Here is a 25,938-nt window from a genome sequence, read left to right on the forward strand (position 1 = left end):
CAGCGCCCTATATATCTCCTGTAACATACACTTAGACTCTTGTCACTGATCATCAAATGATAAACGATAAAGTAGCATTAACTCTGAAGATATGAGATCCTTTTAGGCTCGGGAGCCACTGAGTTAAATTAGTTTCATCAGGATTATACTGCTTACTGAACCCCTTTAACCAAATGCTTTCTGTCTCATTCATATGGTTTTAATATGGTTTTAACCAATTGCAAGGTTATTTATAAGTTTGCAATTCCCAAGTAGAGTTATAAAGTGTTCAGATTTAAGCAAATCCAGTTGTGTGGCAGCCCAACTCCTACTTATATGCGGTTTCCAACTTTGTATTCATTTACAGAGGCATGATGCATATTTGTTCCTGAATATTCTCTGATTAACTGTTTGCTTCAGTAACAAGTTCACAGCAAGATTCATTGTAAAAAGTATAGGAACTCCTATGAAATTTGAACACATGATTTTAAAAACTGGTGAATTTTATCTCCACTTAAAGCACCAGCAAGACTTTATTATTCTAACGTTTCATATCAACAAAGAGTGTCACAATAAAAGTAATGACCAGCTAAGCAAATGTCTTTGTCCAAAAAAAAAAAAAAAAATATGTTGGGAATTCTTTTTTTTCAAAATCTAGGTACTTGATTTCAGATACCTATTTAATTTACAATGTGTACCTTTTAATATTATCTGTGGAAACACAGATGCAGTTTACTCAAGTTAAAGACACCAAAGCCATATAAACCAAGAATGAATATCTTCTTCAAAAATATACTTTCTATTTCAATTTTAGCTGGCAAGCTGATAAATTTGAAGACTTTTTTTCTCAAAAACATAAATACAAAGGATGGAGAAAATGTAAGGTATTGCCACCATATATTTGTTTTAATTTATGAGAGATATATATATCACATCTCCTAAGAGGTTTTCCTACAATGTAAAGAAATATGTATATTACTAAATAACATACACCTTAAAAAGAAAAGTAGGGAGCATGTTGCTAGAAGGAAACGTGAAAGCGTCTTTATTCAGAGAGCACGGAGACAAGGTCAGGATGCTAACCCAGAGTCCAGCAGTTAACCAGTAACAGATCTATAACACACGTCTTAGCCTTCAGACTCCGTCTCCTGCTCCTTCCACTGAACTACTCGGCATCATGTGTGCTCTTTACAAACTATGCTAGTCCCTGATTACTTCATCTGTAAAATGAGGAAGCTGACCTAACTTATCTCTATGGTTTCTTCTAGCCCTGAAATCTTATGATTCTGGGATACTCAACTCTATTCTCCTGAGACTTAAGGTGCAGCGTACAGTGGTAAAATCACTTTGCCGTGTCATAAAAAGTTTTTGAGCAGTTATTCCTATTTTCAAGGAAATCGTTCAAAGATAATCCATTTGTCAAACAAGCCTTCCAAACCATGGTCACGTTTAGCCAAAAAGGATTTATTTGCTGCTTCTGAAATTCCATCTCCACCATAGGCAAAAGTAAACAGAAGGGAGAGGACACAAAGAGAAAGGAAGGGAAGGCAAAGGAAGGAGGCAGGCAAAATCAGAGGGGAGACATTGTAGCCTGAAATTGGCATAAATATGCCTCATTTCCCTACTTTGGCATTCATTATGGTGGCACTAGCACAGAATAAATCCCTTTCTGTCTGAAAACAAAGTAACATAAACATAAAGATTACTAAGAAAAGGGCCCCTCTTCAGGAAAAAAAAAAAAAAAAAACCTAACTCCTTGATGTTAAGATTTTGTATACTCTATTATTATCCTCCAGGAAATAGGAAGTACTAAGGTCAAGGGACGTCACAAATGACTTTTCAAATAAAAAAATAAAAATAAAAATAACCCAAGATTATGTCTGATTATTTGTGGGAGAACTTTGCTTTAAAATTCAGTAAAATTAAAATTTGGAAACTGTTTTCATGTCGTGAAATTTAAAAAATCATTTTAAAATTGAAATTTTTAAAATGAGTTTAAAAGAAGAAGAAAATATTTAGGACCCTATTCAAAATAGTACTCCAACATGGCAACATTACAAAGGACAAAAGATAGTGCCCAACTGTGGTGATATGTGTTAATTGTATGGTTTTCCAAAGATGTGGGAGAACTGATATCAATTACAGTATAATTACCATTACTTCCAACAGAGTTAACATGTAGTTACCACAAAATAACGTACAATTAACTGATGTCACATTGTACACCAGACTAAATAAGATACAAATTAAAAATTCCCAAATGTAGCCATAATACTCTTCCATCTCTTAAAAAAAAAAATAAAACAACTTTTCTCTGATAATGTCACAGTATTTTTCAAGAGTTCGTGTGATTATTAAAAAGAGAGAGAAACTGTGACATATAAGTAGAAAGAACCATTTTTAGCTATATAATGAAAAACTGCACGGGGAGGGAGATGTAAATATCAACAAAAATTTAAAGGTAATAAGCTAAAGCTCTTGGAAATAAAATCAGAATTTTGCTCATGTGTCTTTTGGTTCCTGAAAATTAGCCAGCTATGTTTTAAAAGCGAGTTCAAGAATGTTCTTAGTTTTTACTGATACCTAACAGTTTTTCCTTTATTTATCGAACACTGGACAGGAACCTGCTATAGTGGTGCTGTAGAAGGGCCCAGAAATGAGTAAGGCTCCGTCTAAGAAGGGAGCTCACACAGAAGTTCTAGTTATTTGCTATGTGAAGTGGTAAATCATGTCTCAGTATGAGCAATTTCCTTATCAGGAGGTGAACTGCAGGGACAAAGAAGGCTACAGTTCAGTGTGAAGAAATGAAATTCCTCCTTGGAATATCTCAAGTCGGCAACAATAACACAGGATGTCTCCACATGCTGCATTTGAGAGGGGCACGTGTGGGAACAGAAACATGTCAAATGCTCCTCTAGGTTTAATTGGAAAAGAACTGAAAATGGCAGAGTGCAATGCTGTGAAGTTGATGAGAAGACAAAGGGAAAGTAGCTGTATTTCAAATACAGCTACAGTTTATCTGCCGTACCCGTTGCAAACATCTGGGCTTCCAATTATTTATTGAACTCATGTGTAAGACTTATTTGGGAATACTGCAAACATTATAGAACAGGAACATGCAAACTGCTTTGCAAAATACTTGCAGGATTGAACTCTTGCTGAAATCCTGAACAATATGGTTGGAAACTGCTTGGGGACTGTAAGCGTGTGAAAACCCCGAAGAGGTTAATATGCTAAGAATAAATTTTGTAAACAGCGTGCTATTAATATAGCAGACAATATTTTATTAGAAACTTGTGTTCTGCATATTTTTAAAGACTTCGTTAATTTCCTATATCTGGCTTTGTTCGTCTTTAAATGCTGACTTGAGATTCAATGAGGCTGGACACTTTCATAAAAAGACTGCACGTCTTGTTTGAAGATTACATAAGCATCTGCCTAGCCCCACAAAGCTTTCAGGGCACTTTGTTCTCTCTGTAGTTGCTATTTTCTCCTTTTCTCTGGATGTGGAGCTCAGGAGTAGATGCCTTATTCTTGCACCCAGGTCCGTTGTTCTACTCTATTTAATTCATGCCTCTTTTGTTGGGCTCCAAGGGAAACCGAACTGGTTAGGGACGATGACAACAGAACAATGATGGGCACACCGGTACGCCACGTTACTTCCCCTTGTTTCCACATCGCTGCTGCATTCCTCTGATTATTGCAGCCTCAAAAAATGTGCTGATCACTGTGCGTGTTAGGCGACACTGCCAGGCCTGAGAAGCTAATATCCCAGAAAGAGTACATTATGCACGTGATGCAAATGAGGTATGTACTCACCATGTATCGGCCGTTTGTCACCAGAGAGCCGGCAAACAGGGAGGATGGGTGCAAGAGCTTATTATGCCCTTTCACTGTGTCCACAAACGGCCAAAAAAAAAAAAAAAAAAATCACCTGCTCCTCACAGCTGACCTTAATTGGCACAAACTTGAAATAGTTTCCATTTAAAATACATTTGGGGTAGTAGAGCTTTTTAGTAATTATTATATTAGGAAAAAGAAAAGGGCTGTTGTCATCTCCACATTCAGAAATCAGACACTGAAATGCAGTATATTTTAGGTGGTAACAGTGAGGGCAGAGACTGCACCAACTTTATTTCTTAAAAACTCAGAAATTGACCTTTAGCTTTTTGTTTCCACAATTTAAACATCAAGATAATAATAACATTGGAGCTGAAAATCTGATTTAGTTCATAAATCAGAACCTGGTCTTATAATTCAAATTTGGGAATTAAATAGGAAGATTATTTTAAAATTAGGAATCTGACTGCCCAGTCTAAAAGCAAGGGCTTCAGTGTAATTAAACCATCTTTCCTATAGAATGAGGGAATGCACTTAGACCACAGGTAAAAATTTCTAAATGATATAAAAGCAACCCCTCCAGGGGCTGTCTTACTGGACCATCAGCAAGCAAGCGCATGTTTGTTCCTAAAGCTGGGTAGCGGTTGTCCCTGTCCTCCATCGTCTGCCTAAACAGGGGCAAACCTGGAAAATTAACCAGAGCAGAACACGGGGCAGAGAGATGGCTCACTCACTCCTGAAGATTGCCTAATGTTAACTACAATGGACTTATACAGTCTCAAGGAAAAAACAGTTATTCATAGAACAAATCACTTCCCACATGAACATGACATCTAGCAGTCTTTAAACCTCTGTAGAATTATTAATTTTTAATTTTCAGACCAATTAATGACTTGAGAAAAGATCATAACAATTATATCAAAGTTTTAAGATTATAGCTCTCATTTAACTCTACTATATATATTTGACACAAAGGAGAGCACAACCTTAAAAAAAAGACAATCTTTTTTCACTGATTAGATAAAACTCATATTCAATTTTTATATGATTAAAATTTCAATTTTCCATAGCTGAAGTGACCAAAAGACTAGCAAAACAAAAATTGTTGATAAGACTGGCCGGCCTTCTGGCCTACATCAAGACTAGCATATTAAAAATCTGTAATTTACATAAGGCTTCAAATTGTGGATTGTGTTCTCTTTTTAGTAATATGTTATGAAGGGCAGGATTAGACTGCTCAGACCAAATAAACAAATAAGTCTTAATATAATCTATTTAGGAATCTAGTTTGATTTGAAATATTAGTTTTCCCTTGAAGCCCAACTAACATATTTATAGCGCTCAACCTTTGTACTTGGAGTTGTTTTAAGATTCAGTGTCTATTGTTTTAAACAGTCACTTCTCCTGGATAAACTGATTTGACTGCAAACTTCATTCTTTAGTACAGTTTCTACTTGAAGATAAATCAATATTAAATATTCCCTCAAACATCATCTATAGATCTTTTTTGTCTCATTACATTATTTTTTTAAGAGGGGGAATGGGGAGAGGGAGAGAAGATGAGAAAGAGCGAAGGGGGAGAGGGAGAGAGAGAATCGTAAGAGGGCTTCACACCCAGCATGGAGCCCGACACAGCACTAGACCTCACGACCCTGAGATCATGACCTGAGCCAAAATCAAGAGTTGGATGCTCAACCGACTGGGCCACCCAGGTGCCCCTCATTACAGTATTTTTTTTAAATTATATGTTCATGGCAGTGATTCTGGCAAACCAGTTTGTACAAAACCAGGTGAAATTCATTAACTCTCACAGTGCTGTGATCTCACCATATTATACTGATCACTAAACCCATCTGCACAGCTAATTCTTAGTCCTCAGGTAATGCTTTGAGAAAAAAATAAATGTTTCCTTTAAACTCCAGAGATCTTTGGTACAACAAACCTGATCTACTTCAAATGGATTTCACTTCCTTTCTACATCCTCTCCTTTCCAGCACTACCCACAAAGATGATAAACAAAAAATTGTTTTAGTTATGGCAAAAAAGTGATGGCATGTTACTTATGTATGCTATCAGCCTAAGGCAGCTTTGAGTCTACCCCATTTCAGTAAAACAGGAGGCAGGGGGCACACAGCATAAAATTCCCTTCTAAGCTGAAATCACTGACTCAGTTATCTTGCTCCTCACATAATATGGCACACACTCAGCCTCAGTGACCACCAGCATCTTAAAAATTGTTAAGTCCTTTTACACACTCATGTTATCTGTAAGGAGTGAGCATCCTAATTTTATAGAATATACTGAGGCTCAGTAAGATTAGAGACACCCCCAAGATCACACAGATGGTAGTTAAGAGTCAGAGGTAGGCCTAGAAGGCAGGTCTTGAGATTTAAAGCCCAAGCTGAATTCCTTCTACTCTTTGGCACAGCTTAATTTATGAGATTTGACTGAGTTTTAGGTACAGGTCTTGAAATCAGGAAGATCAGGATCCAAGCTGGCTTCCAAAGTCTAGTAAGTCCACATTTATTTTATAAATGTAACTTAGGAAGCTCTCCAGGTCTAAGACCTTACTGTATTGCCATTTAGGTAAAAGATATCAGCATTAGATTCTGAATTAATGTGTACTGGTTGTCTCTCAGCTCCCTAGCCTATGCTACCTCCTTCATATAGGGTTAATTCTTATGCAAAATTTTAGAGACCCTACCACTGGAGGTGCACACTCAGGAGCCCCTGTTACACAGGAGGAAGCTAGGTAGTTGCAGGTATTACGCTACACTCCAGAGCCCTGCATAGAAGTGTGCAGAGACAGCAGCTGCCCCTTGTCACTGTAAGAGCTTGGAGAAAAATCTTCACCCGTGGTCAGACTGCACCCTCACTGTAGTAAGTTGCAAGACTGCAGCGAGAGTGGGAAATGAGAAGTGAGAGGGAGGGAAGGAAAAAGCGAGGAGGAAGGACAGGGAAATGGAAGGGGGAGTGTGGAGAGATGACAAGACAGTATAAGAAGGGGGTCAGGGACAGAGGATGGAAAGGGGAGAAATAGACTCTCGTATGTATGAGGAGGCAGAGACAGAGAAGAACAGACTGTGGGAAACTGATCAACCACCTCCAGAACAGAAGACAGAAGAGAAACTAGCAGGGAGGCGGAGTAACTTGGGACAGCTAGAAAAGACTTCAAAATTCTTCTAAGATCTCATAAGAAGCAACTCTTCTATGATGTGAACTTCCTCTGTCTGAGGAAGGCCAGACACACACAAAAGCAGAGACAGACCCATAAGAAAATAAATTTTTATCCCCACAAGAATAACTACTTCTTCCCAAGCCTGGTCCCTAGCCACAAGCAAGCAATCAATGAATAATAACTGGGCATTTTAGGCTCAGTGTTAGTGGGACAACAAAGACCAGAACTTGGGCTCTTCTTTCAAGCTAATCATAGTAATTAACAGTGCGGTGCAATGGAAAGTATAGAATTTATACATGGAGGAGCTGATATCAAAACCTAGAGTTACCTCCATTATTCTCATGGTTTGTCTTTTTTATGTTTGTTTTTAAATCTGTAACAGTGGATTAACAGGAGTTAATAATCTCTATTGCATAACAAGATTTTTATGAAAATCAGATTTTTTATATAAAAGTATCATCCATAAGTGCCTATAAAATTAATGTTACTTATTTCATATTTTAATTTGGATTTACAATCTTCTACCCCCCTCGTGTTTCTCCCACTGAGAAGATAGTCACTTATCAGTTGCTTCTACAATTTCAACATAGCAAACAGGCTGACTTTCTACAAGTCTATAGTGTAAGGAGAAATACACTCAATTTACCTCAACTACCACTACCATCACTGTTACTCATTTTTTCTCTTTCTCTCTCTGTCTCTCTCTCATACACACACACACACACACACACACACACACACACACACACAATCTCTGCTTCAAGGCATTCAGGCATTCAAGGCTTTCATCATCTGAACCGTGCCTCTCTGACCCAGAGCCCACTTCTCTCCTGAATGAACTGTCTTCCAGCCATTATCCCCTGTGTGAGGAGACCCATGTCCCACCAGGCTCATGCTTAGAGATCCTACCTGCTTGCTCCTCTCTCCATACTTCACCCTGCCTGTCTTTCTTTGAGGCATTTCAAGTCTTTCCCATCCCAAAGAACCTCTCTTTCTACCTCACTGATTAGAAGGGTATCCTTTGATCTTTGTGAGCTTAATTAACCTTGCAGCTCCTTTCACTTATTTGGCACTTGGACCCCACATTGCCAGGTTCACTTTTAGGTATCTGTCCTAGCTCCCAGATCATTATATATTTTCCCTTAGGACAGAAAGGGACTCATCAATTTTCTCTGAATCCCAAGCACCACAGGCCCCATACATCATCTATCACATGGTGTGCACCCTGTTACGTCACATGGTGGCAAACAACAGTAAGGGAGCCAGCAGAAAATCTGTTTGCAACTACCTTACCTCACATACATTATCTTATTTAACTTCTCCACAGTTTTATATGGTGTATTTATCATTTTCACCTTCTATGAGGGTAAACAAAGGCACAGAAAAGTAACAGCCCCAGATGACACAGCTAGCAGCACATGCAGTGTTAAAATGAAAAGACCACCGATTAGTCTGTGAAGCTGACTTCCGGACCTTGATATAACTAATTTCAAAGTGTCCTGTTCCTTCTCCCGTTACCAGTGTTCTGACTAGATCCAGGGAAGTTATTTTACAACAATCAAGAAAGACTAAACTTGCTACCAGCCTCCCTTGTAGGGGTGCTATTAAAATTAGAGAATTCATCCTCTTAATAGAATAAAAAGTCTTAGAAAGAGCATGAACTGGAAATATCTAGAATAGACTGTGATTTCACCCTTAGCCTAAATAAACTGCATAATGTGAAAAAAAAGAATAAAAAGTCTTGATAAGCTGATGTGATTTTTAATATGAGTTCACTAAAATGTTTCTTTAGATGCTTGCCTTACTGTCCCCACTTTACAGATGGGAAAATTGAGATTAATCTTAATATTGGTATTTTAACATCAACATAGGCAAAAGGACTCCAAATTTATGGTTTTTCTTTTCTTTTCAAAAAATTTATGTTGATCCTAAATATGTGAAGAAAACAATTTTAGAGTGATCTGCTCTGTTGAAAACCACAGGGGACTCTTACAGCCTACAAGGTATAGGGATCTAACGCCACAGGGCAATGCATTTCACAACACACCATTTGTGTTATTTCAGAACTAATGCTATTGACATCATTTATAAAAAGATATAAAGAGCAAATCAGGGTTGCCCCAAAAATAAAAGCAAGCATTTCCATCCATAGTGGGAAGACAGCACTTTCGGAAATTCTAATCTTAGTTGCAAATGTCAAAGATTGCAAATTGGATCTTAGCTAAAAGTGAACTTCTGTCAATGTGCTTCCAATGGCACATTTTTGACAACCAGATTTAAGACAATGCTGAGAGAGAAACAGTGATGGAGAGAACGCACAGAGTACATCCATGTGCAGAATTTTCATATACACGCTCTATACTCAGCCTTAGGCCTACAAGCTGAAAATGAAAATAATCAAGTATATCAATACCTAACTCCATAGAAAGAAGAGAGTGGAACACACAGGCAAAGACTTACACAGATAGACACACAGTCAGACAGACACATACACATTTAGGTCAACAGACCGACAGACTAACTCTCAGATTCAGAGAAAGACGCAGACATTGGTCCACCGACATGCAGACACGCAGACCCAGGTAGACCGACACACATTCAGATAAACACATAGACACAAAAAGATACTGACAAACATACAGACACACTCACAGATGCACACTGTCAGACAAACAGACACACAGCAGACATTGACTTCCACAGATGTAGACAGACTCAAGGACAAAGAGACAGACAGACACACACACGTACACACATACCTGTGCATTCACACAGATTGTAGGCACACACACATATCAGTTACTCTCAGAGATAGAAAGTTATGCAGAGACCCCCACAAACAGACAGATAAACCCACACAAATTTAGACCCACAATGAGAAAGGTACACGTATGCACTCACAGAGATGCACACGCATGTAGCGCGCGCACACACACACACACACACACACACTCATGTGGAGCCACAGCTAATGTGTGGCCTGGTAGCTTGTGTTCAGGGCCCACCAGAACACGTGTGCAGAGGTTGGTATTGGGGAGGAAGGTGAAGTCCATCTGCTATTGTGGAAAGAATGCAAGATTTGAAAACAGGAACTGTGAAGAGCCTCAACTTTGACACTACCTGTTTGAATGTAAGCAAATGATTAAACCATTTTGAACCTCGTTCTTATCTGTAAAAAAAGGAATGATAAAAATTAAAACTCAAAGAATGGCTGTTGGAGTTAAATGTAAAAAATGTGAAAAGATACTTTTCAAACAATGGAAAACACTGAAATTTTCGTGATTGTTTATTATTATTATTATTATTATTATTATTATTATTATTATTCCATGTTCCTAAAACTGCAACCAGCGAGAAAAGGTCTTAGGAAACGATAGAGGGAAAGTACTATGCGGAGCATTTTATCTCAAAGGCAGTGAAAGCACATAAATCCTAGAGGTTGGATTAGAGAAAATGAGGTCAATTTATTATGATTCTGGAGGAATGGAAATTGATAAAGTGATTTTTGTAGGATCTCTAGAAATCCAAGGACAGAGCAGACATTAATCCCCATTCTCAGGGCAGAGGTCCCTAAGGAAAATCTTTAGGATGTACTGAAGCCAACATCTGTGAAATGGGACACCAAAGCCTAGGAAAAGTTCACATGGCCGCTAAGAAGAGCACCTTCCTCCTGGTTCAGGGAAAGCTGGGTGGATCCAGTTTCTCAATGGACGCAGACAGTAAAATCATACAGCGTGTTTTCAAGTGATAGCTTAGGTTTCTCTGAGAAGTCTAAAATTTAGAATCTAGACGGGTTCTTTGTGAGATTTAGGAAGCAGTTTATATTGACTCAAGGAGCTTTGTGAAAACTTGGGAAAATGGTTCAGAATCTGTTCAGCCTTGCTAAAGTCATGTTTTAAACCAAATCAAACTTTAAATGCTCAAATTTTACTAGGTTTTTAAAAAGATGATCTGTCATTTAAGTGATCTAATTCTTACCTTTAAGAACTCTGCAGTCAAATGACTTCAAGCCTAATTTTTTTGTTTCAGTTGAGAATCATAGCAAAATATATTTTTCTTTAATGTGCATTTTTAAAAATAACTGAAATATTCCTGACAACATGTGTTTTGAATTTTCTGCAACTCAGGTATTTTAAATTGTTTAGTAGATTGAGTCGATTCTAAAGGCCATCTAGGTGGAACTGATCTAAATTAGAGGTTGAGAATTTTTAAGAAATAGTTTATGTATTTCCTTATGTGGGGTGATACAGTGTTAAGTCACTTGACACTACATTTGTAACATCCTTTCTCTGCATATTGGTTCTCTTTCCACTGGAAAAGTTCTACCTCCATGACATCAGGACAGGCTCTAAGGACTTTAAAGAGATTCAAATAAATTTCAAATGGAGCTCTGTCTACAGAAATGCTCCGGGAAATCCTACTTACAGAGAAGGGAATGGGTTGTGTTTTTTTTTAAAAGGCATGGTCCTAGGCACTTGGCTTATAGTTTCTTGATTAACTCCCCAATAACCAATGGAACTAATTATTATTAATCACAGATGAGGATACTGAGGCTCAGAGAGGTCATAGACCTAATGAGTGAGAGAACCAGAATCTGAAGTCCAAGTCAATCTGACTCAAAAACATAAGCTTTTTTCACTTTTCCACATTTCTTCAAAGTCTCTCCCATCCCTTCTTTAAACTGCCATGATATTCCTCTTAGAATGTAGTTCAGATTAAATGTGCCCCCTCTACAAGCATCTCTGATGGCTCACAATTATCTACAGAGATAAACCTAAACTAGCCATGGCAATGATCTGTTTCAGCCTGCCTTTCTACCAGTTACACGTCAGGCACCAGACCAGGCGCGCTACATGGATTATTTTATTGACTCTCCACAACAACCCCTTGTGTTTAGAAACTATAAATATTCCCATTTCTCAGATGGAGAAACTCTGGCAGTCTAACTTCAAATGTTTTGCTCTTATCCACAATCTTATTCCAGTGGAGGAACGGAGAAGAGAGAGAAGAGAGAAAAAAAGTGGGGAGAAAGGGAGAGGGTGAGAGGAGTGAGACCATGAAGGAGGGAGGAAGGGAGGAAACATTTATTAAATGCCTAATACATACATACATACATACATATATATAATATGAGATTTACTAGGAAGTTAAATATTGCATCATTTAATTCTCAAATTCTGACATTTTTACAGATAAGGAAACTGAGGCTCTAAGATATTCACTAAGTAAAAGTAAATCCAGGATTGAATGCTGGTTCCCTTCACACCACACCTGTCCAATATTGTGCTTTGTAGATAGTACGTACTTAATTAAAATGGAACGGAATTGAAAAATAGTGTGTTCATGGGATAAAGAATGCAGCGTTAGTCCTAAGACCCAAACTAAGGCAAAGAAAGCTAGGTAAAAATGGATGGGTCTAAAAGATCGATGATCAGGTCTGTTAAGAAACAGCTCTACAAAGTTACTATCATTCTAAAACTGAACATTGTAGGAACATTCCTGAGGATGTTACAAGCTTTTATGCAGACCCATAGGAGAAAACCCATGCTTCTCCTGAGAAACTATGTTATTTATATACTAGAAAAGTTTACAGAGTAGAAATTTATTTATATAGTAGTAGTGGGTCTTATAACACATCTCCTTTTGGCCTTGTTACCACGAAGCTCACAGTCAAGTCTGTGGCCCATTTCTAGCAGTTACATAAATACGTATTAGAAGAATTTCTGTGCACTATTTCTTCTCTAGTTTTTATCTTGTTTTATTGTATGTATCACTGTAAATCACCCCACACTATTTTTGCATTATGGTAAGATATTAACAATATCATATTATTAACTATTTGGCCTCTTAATTCAAATAGAATCAAACCAATAATCATTTCTAAAAATGATGTTTGATTACAATGTTTGATCAGTAAAGCCTATTCTTAAAGTTAGGGTGAATGCAATTAAAACACATATTGTATGTACATGGTATTCCATGATGTATTCAAAGTATCCCCCCAGCAATCTCAAAAACCCTTTCCGAGGGTTCACTAGACCAAAACTATTTTCATAATAATACTAAGACATTATTTGCCTATTCTCTAATGAGTGTACAGTGGAATTTCCCAGAAGCTACCCAGCATTGTGATACAGCAACACGCTGAATGCAGAAGCAGAAAGGAGAATCCAGCTGTCTTCCACTAAGCCAGACGTTAAAGAGATTTGCAAAAACATAAGACAAAGCTATCCTTACTATTTTGTTATTTTGAAAAATACACTTAATGCTCTAAAGTGTTATTTATATTAACATCTCATGGGTTTATTATTATTTTAAAATAAATATATAGTCTAATTTTCAGTTTTAATCTCATATGATAAATATTGATAAATATGTCCCACATAAACAGAAACTCTTTGGGGTATTTAATAACCTTCAAGAGTGAAAGGGGCCTTGAGACCAAAACAAGTTGAAAACAGCTGATCTGGAAGGACTGAGTTTAGATCTAGAAGGGATTAGATCTAGGAAGATGAAGGGTTAAAAAGTACCTGCCATAGTGGTAGGTTAGGTCTATAAAATCCTCATTGCTAGTAAATTTGCTCCATATGTGCCCAAACCAGCAACTCTTTATGTGAAGTTAGTCACTGGATGTATCAAATTTTAACCCTTTCACTGGGAGACCCATTAACTGAACATGGGCTTTTGAGTTAAAACACTTGTTGTAAACAAAAACTTACAGTCCTTTATTTGCTCCTTCCCCACCATTATCTCTAGGAAGTATCTTAAACCTTATAAACCTTGTAAAAAAAATAAATTCTCACCGTTCTTTCCATTTAACATGCAGAAAAGTAAGGAGCCAAACAAGTTTGTTGTTGTTTTTTATGAATCAGGTCTTAAACTAGTAGCTAGGCAACCAATCAAGTAGCCCTGACAACAGAAATAAAAGGAGCTTAATGATTACATTTAGCTAGAAGCCTATATACAACACTGCATAGCTGCCCAATGTTATTGGTTATTGGTTCAAATGTAAAATCTAACATTAATAAAACTTAAAATTTTTCTGATACTTTAGGATTTTTGATCTGCATATGCTGTTTCAGAGAAACACTATCACAAGAATAAATAGAAATATTCCTTTCAAGGACATACGCATGAGGCATATATATCTAAGTAGACCCAGCTCATGATTTTAACATTCATTTCATTAAAATTGATGTTTGAAACTCAGATGCAACTGCCTTGTCAATCTCACAGAGATGTAGGCGACGAGTGAGACACTGGACCGAGGGAGTGCTGGAGCAAAGTGATCTAGAGCTGGTCTTAGTTTCTTGATCTGCCAAAGAGGAATAGTAATACCTACAGCCCTGAATGTGGAAAGTTTCAAGAGATATAATACATGTCATATCGGTTTTCAAGCTCAGAAGCACTATAAAAACATACGTTGTCATGATGTGAAAAGTACCACCTAAATGTTTTTTAAAAGCCAACTATTGCTCTGCTTTGCAAATGTTACAATTCGAATTTGTCCCCTTCCTGTAAAATCCGTTAATGTGTCCAAAACCCTCAAGGCACATGTTGTTATCTGGGGATTAAGTTGACACAGAAAAAGGCACCGCAACTGAACATACTAGTCAACTGCTCACAAAAACGACCACCCTGATGAATCAGTCCTATGTACGTACACCTTTGGAAACAACAAAACCTCACTAGTCCATGTGCTCTCTAAGAAGCTCATTCATTCCAAACACTTGGCTAAATAATTTGCTGGCAATCCCCTTTCACTTATTGTTGTGTGGCTATATTGATCTTCTGTCTGAACTTATCCTGTCATGTAACAATGAATATGTGAATCAATTGTATAAATAACAAAGAGCTGTGCCAATTGACTGTGAAGCAGAAGACATCCAGTATGTTTTTCATTTCCAATAAAAGGGGGCAGTATTACATCAGTGTAATACTGATGTACTGTTCCGATATTTTTGCCAAGTATGGCTGAGGAGCAAGAATCTACACTTGCAAAAATTGAAAAACTGCCTTTTTGAGCAAATAGGACCAAGTTTACAGGGTGCCTCAGTGATTGAATGATTATGTTCCTATTAGCTTGGTTGAAAAAAATATCATTTGGGCATGAGAGATGCATATAGTTAGCAAGAATCAGGTTAAATACTTTCAAATATCATAGATTGAAATTTTGTTTTTTGGAAATATATGAAAACATATATTAAATTAGTAAGGACAAAAGCTCGCTAGAATTCTAATATAATCACATTTGAACATTATCACCTTGGTTATGGCCAGATTCTAGCAGGTAGCTCCTAGTGTATACCAGTTACTCAAAGAATGAAAAAGAAAAACGCATATCTTGACTTTGTAAGAAGGTGCTGTTTAGCTTCTCAGTAACCTTCTGGCCCCAGGGAACAGTAGGTTAACCCATTCACCACTGGAGAGTATCAAAGAGTAAAAATTTAACAAAATTAACAACTATTTGACAACCTGTCTAAGTTCTTAAAGTAAGTAAGGATGTAATATTAACTGAGCATCTCCTGTGTCAGTTGGGTGCTCTACATATGTTTTCCCTCAAAGCAATCCTTCAAGGAAAGGGTAAGGATCTCCATTTTACAAGTATGCTTATGGAGACTCACAGAGGTTAAGTAACTTAATTAAGTAACACAGTGGAAAACAGCACAGGATGCTACTAGGATTAATCCTAGAAACTGAGTCCCAGGATTAATCAACTCCAATACCCATGTGACCTCTAACTGTGTTGCTATTCCACATCTCACCTCCGCTTCTGCCTCTTGGTCTATATTAGCATCATTCAACCTTCACTTTCCTGACTGATAGCTTTCCAGGGGCAGAACCAATGGACAGCGTGCCGTGGAAGAATGTCTTAGACCAGACAAAAGGTGACAAGTATGCAGGATGCAGGGGACTCATGCTTTTCTGCTTCATGATTCTTGTTTATTTTTACTGTCTTATTGCATCAAAGGTTTGAGATTGCCAATGTAAAAGTACTTCTACGTGTAACAGCCCTAAAGATCTTATAGAAAATTAATAAATGTGTCCAGCACAGTTCTATAAATAAGAATGTCATTGTCTAAGAATTAGGACAGCTGGAAATTTCATTGCTGTTCTGCCATGAACCCACCATGTGACCATGGCAAGTCATTTTCATTCTCTAGGTCTCAGTTTTTCCATCAGTGAATTGAGTGATTGGGCCAGTTCAAATGTAATGTCCCCTCCAATTCTTCCACTCAATACTTTTAATCCCATCAATGTACATCAGAGATAGTGTGATAGGAGTGTCCAGTGGTAGCATGCTTTGATACCTGATAAGATCAAGCATTTTTCTTAAAGGATTCTCAGAAGGTGAGGGGAATGGCAGTTCAGACCACATGCACATAGAGGTGTAATCTGCCTATTTATGAGCAACTCTGATCAGTAGGGAATCAATCTACTGGCTCATCAAGATTATTAAGATGAGCAAAATAACCAGATTCCCAAGTTACATAACAGCTATTCAGGAAAGCTCTAACCAATTACCGAATCAATACTCAAACATCAGGAAGGTTAGAGAAGTTACAGATGACACTTTAACACTGAAACAGCCCACTCTGCCTCACTTCTCTTCTGGCCAGATGCCCTTCGCTGAGCTCTAAGGATATTTAGAAGCAGCCTATTTAAAATTCTGCTGTGTATTGTCATGACTAAAATACTTTCTATCTTAGAGATGTCAAAACAACAAAATTTGGTAAGCAATTAGTCTATAATATGATCTAATTGCACTGGTACTTAGGGATAAAGATGGATGGAGTTCTTGGTGTGGAAAGCTAAAACTGAAGGCAGTAACTTAGACTTGTGCTGGCAGGACACTCAACAATCCACACACAGAGGCTATGTTGAAATGATGAAGCATAACAGCTCCTAAGGCGCCGTTACAGTCTATTGTCCCTACAATCTATATATTTAACAGACCCTAAATATCCTGTGACACAGCCAACCAGAACAACTCCATTGGTGCCGTTCTGGCCAATCAAGTCAACAATGTTTCATTTTAAAGTGCTAAAATCAGGATATACCCAACAAAGTGAAATATACCATGGGCAAACTTATATTCAGATGGACATATATATAAGTCTATACATTACATGGGCGCCTGGGTGGCTCAGTTGGTTAAGCGACTGCCTTCGGCTCAGGTCATGATCCTGGAGTCCCGGGATCGAGTCCCACATCGGGCTCCCTGCCCAGCAGGGAGTCTGCTTCTCCCTCTGACCCTCTTCCCTCTCGTGCTCTCTATCTCTCATTCTCTCTCAAATAAATAAATAAAATCTTTAAAAAAAAATAAGTCTATACATTACAAAGACACAAGCGCCCCATGCCTGTGTAGGAAATGTTTGTCCACACTCATCATACATATGAAGCATATTTTATACATACCTAATGTTACTGAATGTCACAAAAACACTCTACAGTAGGTATCCTGAGGCTTTGCCCAGATCCCCCCTCAGGACTGAGAGGTTGGCTCCCTCAGCTGCAGGGAGCATCGTTGGTAGCTAGCCCTCAGTTGTTGGCCCTCTTTGGCATTGCCTCAGCTAAAGAGAGTCACCTCACTCAAGGTCATGTCCCCTGGCCAGGGTAGCCCTCATCCAATGACTGGTTGACACAAGTGTATAAAAGTTCACCCCTTCCACCCAATTTAGGACAATTCTGAATGGCCATGGCAGCCCTGAAGCTTCCCCTGGGGTTGACTGAGGCTTGACTGAGACTGCATCATAGACCAATCCTGTTTTTGTCCTTTTCCTTCCACGGGTGGCAGTTAGAAAGAGCACACCACAATAAGTTAGAAAGAGCACACCACAATAAGTTAGAAAGAGCACACCACAATAAACATGCTCGCTAATATCTATCTCCCACTCAGCTTCTCAAGGAACCCAAATCTGTGACACACTTCTTTGCAAAGACTGTCCAAATAAGAGAGTGACAAGGTATGCTTAATAAATTATAGGGTTTTATGACAGCAACTCTGTGAAAAATTCTCTAAAACTGTATTATGGGTTATAAAGAACAAATTCATAAATCTAGTTAATGGATCTCTATATTTAAGAAAACAGATAATTCCAAAGTGAACAATTTCAAAGACACTTAAATTGAATTTGTCACAATCCATTTCACCTATCTTATTGCACATTATATATTTACCCTCTTTGACCTTAGAAGAAAATCTAAGCCTCAGAAGTAAAAGCAGTATCCTATGGAACCTCATAAAATTAAGATGGATATTTTGATTATAAGAGAGCCAAAGCTACCATAATGAGGTTCTTAATTTACTCTTCTCTATGCATCTAACCTAACAAGCAAGGACAGATATAAGCTCTAGAAACTCAACAAAGCCTATAAACCCACAAAATACATGTTCAAAACAGTGAAATTACTGGGAGGGAGATCATGTTAAGGAGAGCTTGTGAACTCTCCTTGTACATAATGGAGTATAACAGATTTTTCCATTATGCTTGACTTTTCCAGTGCCCAAAATGCAACCCCAGTAAAGTCATCTACAGAGAGAGCTCTCTTCAACCAGGAAACCAGAGTTTTCTGGTTCTGCAGAAACTACTTTGCCACTTACCCTCAGGGGCTCCATTATATCCAGTGTGACATATTTTAGGTTAAGTTTGGATCTATTAGTACTTTTTTAAATTGTAACCTAATCTCTCATCTCTTACCCATGTCTTCCAAAGCAAAATAAGATTATTTCAGTACCTCAGACTTCTCCCTCCCAAATGAATTAAGAAAAGTCAATGAACAACACTTAAAATTAACTTGCAGCATTTGAAGTTAGTAGTGTCTTAAGTTTGAACTCCAACTCCAGCTGATGATACAAATTCAACAATACAGGGTCACAGTGTCAGACAAACAGAGATTCAATGCTGGAAGCAAGGTATGCCCAGTGCCAATTTACTACTAGGTATGCTGCACATGGATTAGGATGCTCTCTTCTAAGGCTGGTTGGAATGACAGATGGCTTTCAGTGAATGGCAGAGTTGCTACAACAATACTGAATTTATTTCTCATTTCTCCCTCAAACTAAATGGCATAGGCACACATTATGTTTTAAAGATTCTCTATGCTAACATTCAGAACAAAAATTTCTAGATGCATTTTTCCAAGAAATATTTAATTCAGAGCATTAATCAAAAGCAAATGATTTTCATAATTTAATAACAGAATGGTTATTTAAATGAAATAATTTTTTGTGGAATGAAGTTTCTGAGATGTATTAATTCTAAATATATTTTATCTAGCCCAGTGATTTTTCAACTAGAGTCCATATTCTCCTTCCTCCCCCCATAGAAGACATTTGGCAATGTCTGGAGACATTTTTGGTTGTCACCAAAGGGAGGGGTGCTACTAGCATCTAATGAGTAGGGGCCAAATAGTACCCCCCACCATGACAAAGAATCATCAAGCAAAAAAAAAAAAAAAAAAATTCAATAATGCTGAGGTTGAGAAACCCTGATCTAACTTAATTAACCTGAAGTTTCCATAGCTTTGTATAGCAACTCACTTGTAAGGGAGTTTAACTATGTGAGTTAGCCAAAATGCCAAAATCTGAAAAATCTACTCTTTCCTTCTTCTGACCCTCCCATTATTGTGTGAGGACCTCTTAAGTCTGACAAAATAGTATATTTGTTCTCTATATTCAAGGTCACCCATGATTTAGTTAAAGGGGATAGGAAACATTAAAAAATGCTCACTCTACCAGAAGCCATACTAGGTGTGTTCACATATATCTTATTTTTTCATTGTAACTCAGGTTACTATCCTCGTATTATAGACAAAGAAACTAAGATTCAGAGAGGGTAATCAACTTGCTAAATATCACACAGATGGTAAGTGACAACTCAGTGACTACTATACCAAGTGAGAATAGTTAAAACTCATTAATACTTTCTCATATATGCAAGGAAAATTCTGAGTCACTAATGGTTGTACTACTCAAAGAAAACTTTGGAATCATTGATAGTTAATGGGATGAGGAGGATAAGTACATTTTCACCATATGTTTTTCTGTATTAGAATTTTTGGTAAACAAAAGAAGACATCCCAATGGCCAACAGACACATGAAAAAGTGCTCCACATCGCTCGGCATCAGGGAAATCCAAATCAAAACCTCAATGAGATACCACCTCACACCAGTCAGAATGGCTAAAATTCACAAGTCAGGAAACGACAGATGTTGGCAAGGATGCGGAGAAAGGGGAACCCTCCTACACTGTTGGGGGGAATGCAAGCTGGTGCAGCCACTCTGGAAAACAGTATAGAGGTTCCTCAAACAGTTGAAAATAGAGCTACCATACAATCCAGCAATTGCACTACTGGGTATTTACCACAAAGATACAAATGTAGGGATCCAAAGGGGTACGTGCACCCCAATGTTTATAGCAGCAATGTCCACAATAGCCAAACTGTGGAAAGAGCCAAGATGTCCATCGACAGATGAATGGATAAAGAAGATGTGGTATATATACACAATGGAATATTATGCAGCCATCAAAAGGAATGAGATCTTGCCTTTTGCAACGATGTGGATGGAACTGGAGGGTGTTATGCTGAGTGAAATAAGTCAATCAGAGAAAGACATGTATCATATGACCTCACTGATATGAGGAATTCTTAATCTCAGGAAACAAACTGAGGGTTGCTGGAATGGTGGGGGGTGGGAGGGATTGGGTGGCTGGGTGATAGACATTGGGGAGGGTATGTGCTATGGTCAGCGCTGTGAATTGTGCAAGACTGTTGAATCACAGATCTGTACTTCTGAAACAAATAATGCAACATATGTTAAGAAAAAAGAAAAAGAAGAAGATAGCAGGAGGGGAAGAATGAAGGGGAGTAAATCAGAGGGGGAGACGAACCATGAGAGACAATGGACTCTGAAAAACAAACTGAGGGTTCTAGAGGGGAGGGGGGTGGGGGGATGGGTTAGTCTGGTGATGGGTATTAAAGAGGACACATTCTGCGTGGAGCACTGGGTGTTATGCACAAACAATGAATCATGGAACACTACATCAAGAACTAATGATGTAATGTATGGTGATTAACATAACAATAAAAAAATTTTAAAAAAAGAATTTTTGGTAAACATATTACTTTCATTTGAAAACTAATAAATTAAAAAAGATTCAAATAAATCATTGACATACTTCTCAGATTAATTTTAGGATTAACCCTTGACAAAAGAACAAAGTAGGAGATGGTCCCAAGTGTATGTACCCAGTGTGTTGTTGTTGACCCAATTTCCCACTCAATATCTCTATGCCAATACTTGTTTACTCACTCAGATCCCCAAAACAGATCTTATAACATTATTCACATCATATGTTATTTCATGGTGTTCTCACTGAGAATATAGTATCAAAGATTGAAAGACTGACTCTGTGTTTATCTCTAATATCAGAATGGTAGAAGAGGTTTGGGGGCAAGACTCTTCTTCTCTTGTGGTCCTGAGACCTCACTCTATATGTAAACATTTATTCAGGCAGTTCTTAAAGAGGGGTTCTGCCTTGTGAGGATGGGGCACTTAGTTGATTGAGCAGATCCAGTGACTGGCATGTGCATGAAGAGGCCAAAGTACATAAAAGTTTATGGCTTAACAGGCACCAAAAGACACATTATTTCCCCAAATAGTTTCTCTCCTACCTGATCTGAACCTCCCACCAAGAGGATCAATAAAGGCAAAGGGGTGCAATAGTGACCAATTTTTTATTGATTGTTTGATGCTAACCTTAGTAAGTCAATGCAGTGAGGACACAATAAAATTCTTCATTGAGCTTTGGAAGTCAACCCTTCCAGAGCTAAGCTTCCTAATCTACGTAAGGACTGATCACATTCATACTTTGAGAATTCCATCATACGTCTATCCCCTTAAACTCCTTCCCAGCCCATGAACCCCAGCCATCTGCTAGAATGGCTACAGAATATCGGAGATCAATCAAGGATGAGAGGTTGATTTAACATGAGCAATGGTTCTGTATCCCACTGTAATTGGTTGAATTGTGTCCCCCAAAAAGATATCTTCAGGTCCTAACGCTTAGTACCTATGAATGTGAACTTAAATGGAAATAGAGTCTTTGCAGATGTAATCAAGTTAAAATGAGGTCACACTGGATTAGAGTGTACAACGACTTGTGCCCTTATAAAAAGAGGGAGATTTGGAGACACACACACACACACACACACACACACACACACACACACACACTGGTGACAGCCCTGTGGAGAGAAGCAGAAACTGGAATGATGCAGCTATAAGGCAAGGAATGGCAAAACTTGCCAGCAACCATCAGAAGCTAGGACGTGGCAAGGAAGGAATCTTCCCTAGAATTTTCAGAAGGAGTATGGCCCAGCCAACACCTTGATTTTAAACTAGTCTCCAGAATAATGAGAAAATAAATTTCTGTTGTTTTAAGCCATCTAATTTATGATCATTTGTTATAGTTTTAGGAAATGAATATACCCAAAATCTCAGAGTGTCACATCACCATACGTTTTGACAAGGAAACAAAGAAAAATAAACAACACCCTGGTTATAGCTATATATTCAAATACTTAAGTAACAGTACACATGACCTTGTACTTGTCTTGTGACCTTTTCCACATGCTAGTTTAAAACTCCTTCTAGGAACTAGGAAAGTATAAGTTTATTAGAAAGAATGGAGTCTAGCAAGGATGGAAACAAAGAGAAGACTCTTGGTCCTAACTTTTAAGTTATATTCAGCCTATACCGAATAAACGTATGAATGGAAATAACTTTTTAAATTTATTCTAAAACTGTTACCAAAGACACTGCCCACTATGCTACTCATTTGTTCCTTTACAGTTCTCATGTTAAAAAAAAAGAAAAAAAGAACTTTCAGAATGTGGCACTGGGAAAATATGGTCATCTCTTTTTAAAAAAATGGCATGTTTCATTCATTCATCAGATAATCAGAATTTCTCACCCAGTGTACTACAACAGCCTCTCAACTGGTCTCCTTGTTTCCATTCTTAACTTCCTCCAGTCCATTCTTGCAGATTAGGCAGAACAGTCCTTTTTTATGTAAATCAGACCATGTTTCTGCCCTGGACAAAACCCATCTGGGGATTCCTATCACCCTCAGAATAAAATGCAAATCCTTTCCAGGGCCTACAAGGTCCAGCATGTTCCACCCCAGGCTATCACTTTACTTCATGTCCCACCGCTCTTCCTTCTCTCGCGCTACTCGTGTCACATGGGTCTCCTTGTTCCTGGTACACTCTAAGGACCACTACACGCCCTCCACTCACCCCTGCTACCTGGATGCTCTGCCTCCCACTCTTCCGCTGGCCTGCACCATGCCTTCCCTGAGGTCTCCCTCAAGTGTCACTTCCTCACAGTCCTTTCCACCCCATCTAAAAGAACACCCTCTAACTCCCTACTTAACTTGCTTCTGTTTCTCTCACGGCTTCTATTCACCTCCTGATATTACTGACATTACATTATCTATTTAATTGTCGATCTTGTCATTGTCTGTGCTCCCTTATCACAGCACGGGCTCTAGGAGAGCAGGGATTTTTGTCTGGATTGTTCACTGTTGTATCTCCGGGGCCGGGAACAGTGTCTACTATAGAACAAGCACTGGATACATAATTTGGTGAACCAAAAAAGAAATGAATGCATTTTGTAAGTTGCTTTGTTTTATTTTTTGCCTTGGCTGACAGGAAACTTAGTAATAAATTCAATGGTGAGTCATAGTAATACAGTAGTCTTCCTCACGAGCATATATGCTTCTTCCTTCTTTTAAAATATTCTGATGTTCTATTCCTCTTCTAATCACCTCATACCCCCTTCATCATAAAACATTTTCAATCTTTCGTAATGGGACACAAAGGCCCCAGTAGGCAGGCAGGGCGGGTGCCAGGTTGGGTGCATGGCAGGCAACCCCGCAGTAAGTGGGAGAGGGTGTACGTGTTCATCAGCAGTAATGCTTGAATGTGACACACGAAACAGCCGTCAGGCCACAAACCCAAAGCTTTGGCTGCCTGGAGAGAGCCAGATGAGAATGAGCCAATGGGTCTAGCAGAGCCAGTGAAGGAGGGAAGCAAATTTTACCTTTTCATTCCTGCAGTTGTTCAGCCCCATATTATTCACGGAGGACAGTTTCCCATCCACACCATGCGGCTGGTGCTGCTGTTGTTCCCGCTGGATCTGTTCGCGCATCTTCCGAGCCTCCTGAATGGCTTTCATCACTGTGTCCTGATCGCCAAACAGGGCGGGGGAGTTGAGACTGGACAGGATATCTGCATACACAGGATGCATCATCAGAAGCTTACGAGGCTAGATGCTAACAAAATACTGCCACTATCCACTCCCCTGTAGAATGCTGCCTTCTCCGAACAAGACAGGGGCGTGTTTGCTCTTCGGAAAACTGCAGGACTCTACATAGAGCCCCAGGAAACCAGGATGTGCTGGCCTCTTAGCCGATGGAGGATAGCCCAGCATGCCAGTTAATCGGGGCCCTGTCCCCTTACCTCTTCACAGGGGAAGGTTCTGAGATTCCAACTGCCAACTCTGTGTGTGTGTGTGCGTGTGTGTGTGTGTGTGTGCGCGTGTGTGTGTGTTCTGGTGAGATCCAACAATTAGTGGGGGAGTAGTAGGCAAGAAGGGGGTAAGGAGAGGTACAGAGATATCTGTGATACTGGGTATACTAATACAGGAAAGCTGTCTCTGGCCTACCAAAAAAAATTCTGTGTACTACGGCAACATCTTTATCTGTGTGTTCATATGTCCACTGCAGGAGAGAGGGGGCGGGAAGGAATACACTGCACTCTGCATTCCCCAATCACTGGCTGGTTAATGAAGCATTCTACTCATCATGCTGCCTCAGTTATTTACCAAGAGAATGACAACCCATTCCCTACCCCCAGCCGAACACCTACGGCTCTAAGCTCCCTGTCTTCCTGACAGGGAGGCTGTATGTGTGGGAATCGTTTTCACGTCAGTACAAAGCTTCAAATAAAGTGAGAATAAATATTTATTTTCGTTATATTCTATACAACTCAGAGGGAAAAAAATAAAATTAAGCTAACCAATTGTCTTCCATATCTTGCATTTTACTGTAGGTTAAAATTAATACTTTACATAAGCTTTTCCCATTTTTAGACTGAAAGAAGGCAATTGCTTGCTGAGTGATCGATTTCAGCTCCTGTGGTAAAGTTTAATGTGATCCATTTATTTGTATGCTGGTATGAATATTTCATGGCACATGTATGTGTATGCACACACATACACCTCAGATAGACAGGACAGAGGAAACCAGGCTAGAGTAAAGTCCACACCATGCATGTGTGTGTGTGTGTGTGTGCAGTGCACGTGCATATGCATGAGCTCAGAAAGAATTACCAAGGCTTTCTACAGTAAGTTGTTTAACAGTCAAACAATCGCTTCTTAGGATATAGAAAACCTCTTAGCTTTTGCTCTGGAGCTGTTCTGATAAAAACCAAACAACATTTCTATCCAATACCGTCTGGACAAAATTGTGATTGCTTTAGCCCATTTCTAGCTTATGATCTAAGAAACATGCTCTGCTCAAGTATATACTCCATAACACCAGGACCTGTGAGCTGTCATCTTTGTCCCTCATGATGCCCAGTATAGCAAATACTTTCCAAACAAAATTCAGAACTGGATAATGAGAAGGCCAATAAAGCCAATTCAAGATCAAGCCTATTATTTATCCTTAAGTTGGCTTTTTTTTTCTTACTTCACAACTTCCAACAATCTAGCAACCATATTCACATACTGGGAATGATTCACTTCTCTCTCCCACACGAATATCACTGACTTGAAGTGAAAACCTCCTCGCCCCCTGCAGAGGCATCCAGACTCAAAACGAGAATAGGTTCCTAATGTCCCAAATTTTAACGAGGAAGAGGTATATCT

The 25,938-nt window shown here is 38.6% G+C and overlaps 1 protein-coding gene across 16 annotated transcripts in view; it reads right to left on the bottom strand.

Annotated features, from left to right (window-relative positions):
- SOX6 (SRY-box transcription factor 6) overlaps positions 1 to 25,938 on the bottom strand; it is a 652,457-nt gene that overhangs the window by 55,257 nt on the left and 571,262 nt on the right. For all 16 annotated transcript variants that reach the window (XM_027580197.2, XM_027580203.2, XM_027580196.2 and 13 more), the window contains one exon: positions 24,109 to 24,296. In XM_027580197.2, the coding sequence (XP_027435998.2) occupies positions 24,109 to 24,296 (188 nt within the window). The remainder of the gene's footprint in view (positions 1 to 24,108; positions 24,297 to 25,938) is intronic.

This window comes from Zalophus californianus, chromosome 11 (assembly GCF_009762305.2).
Source record: "Zalophus californianus isolate mZalCal1 chromosome 11, mZalCal1.pri.v2, whole genome shotgun sequence".
NCBI lineage: Eukaryota > Metazoa > Chordata > Mammalia > Carnivora > Otariidae > Zalophus > Zalophus californianus.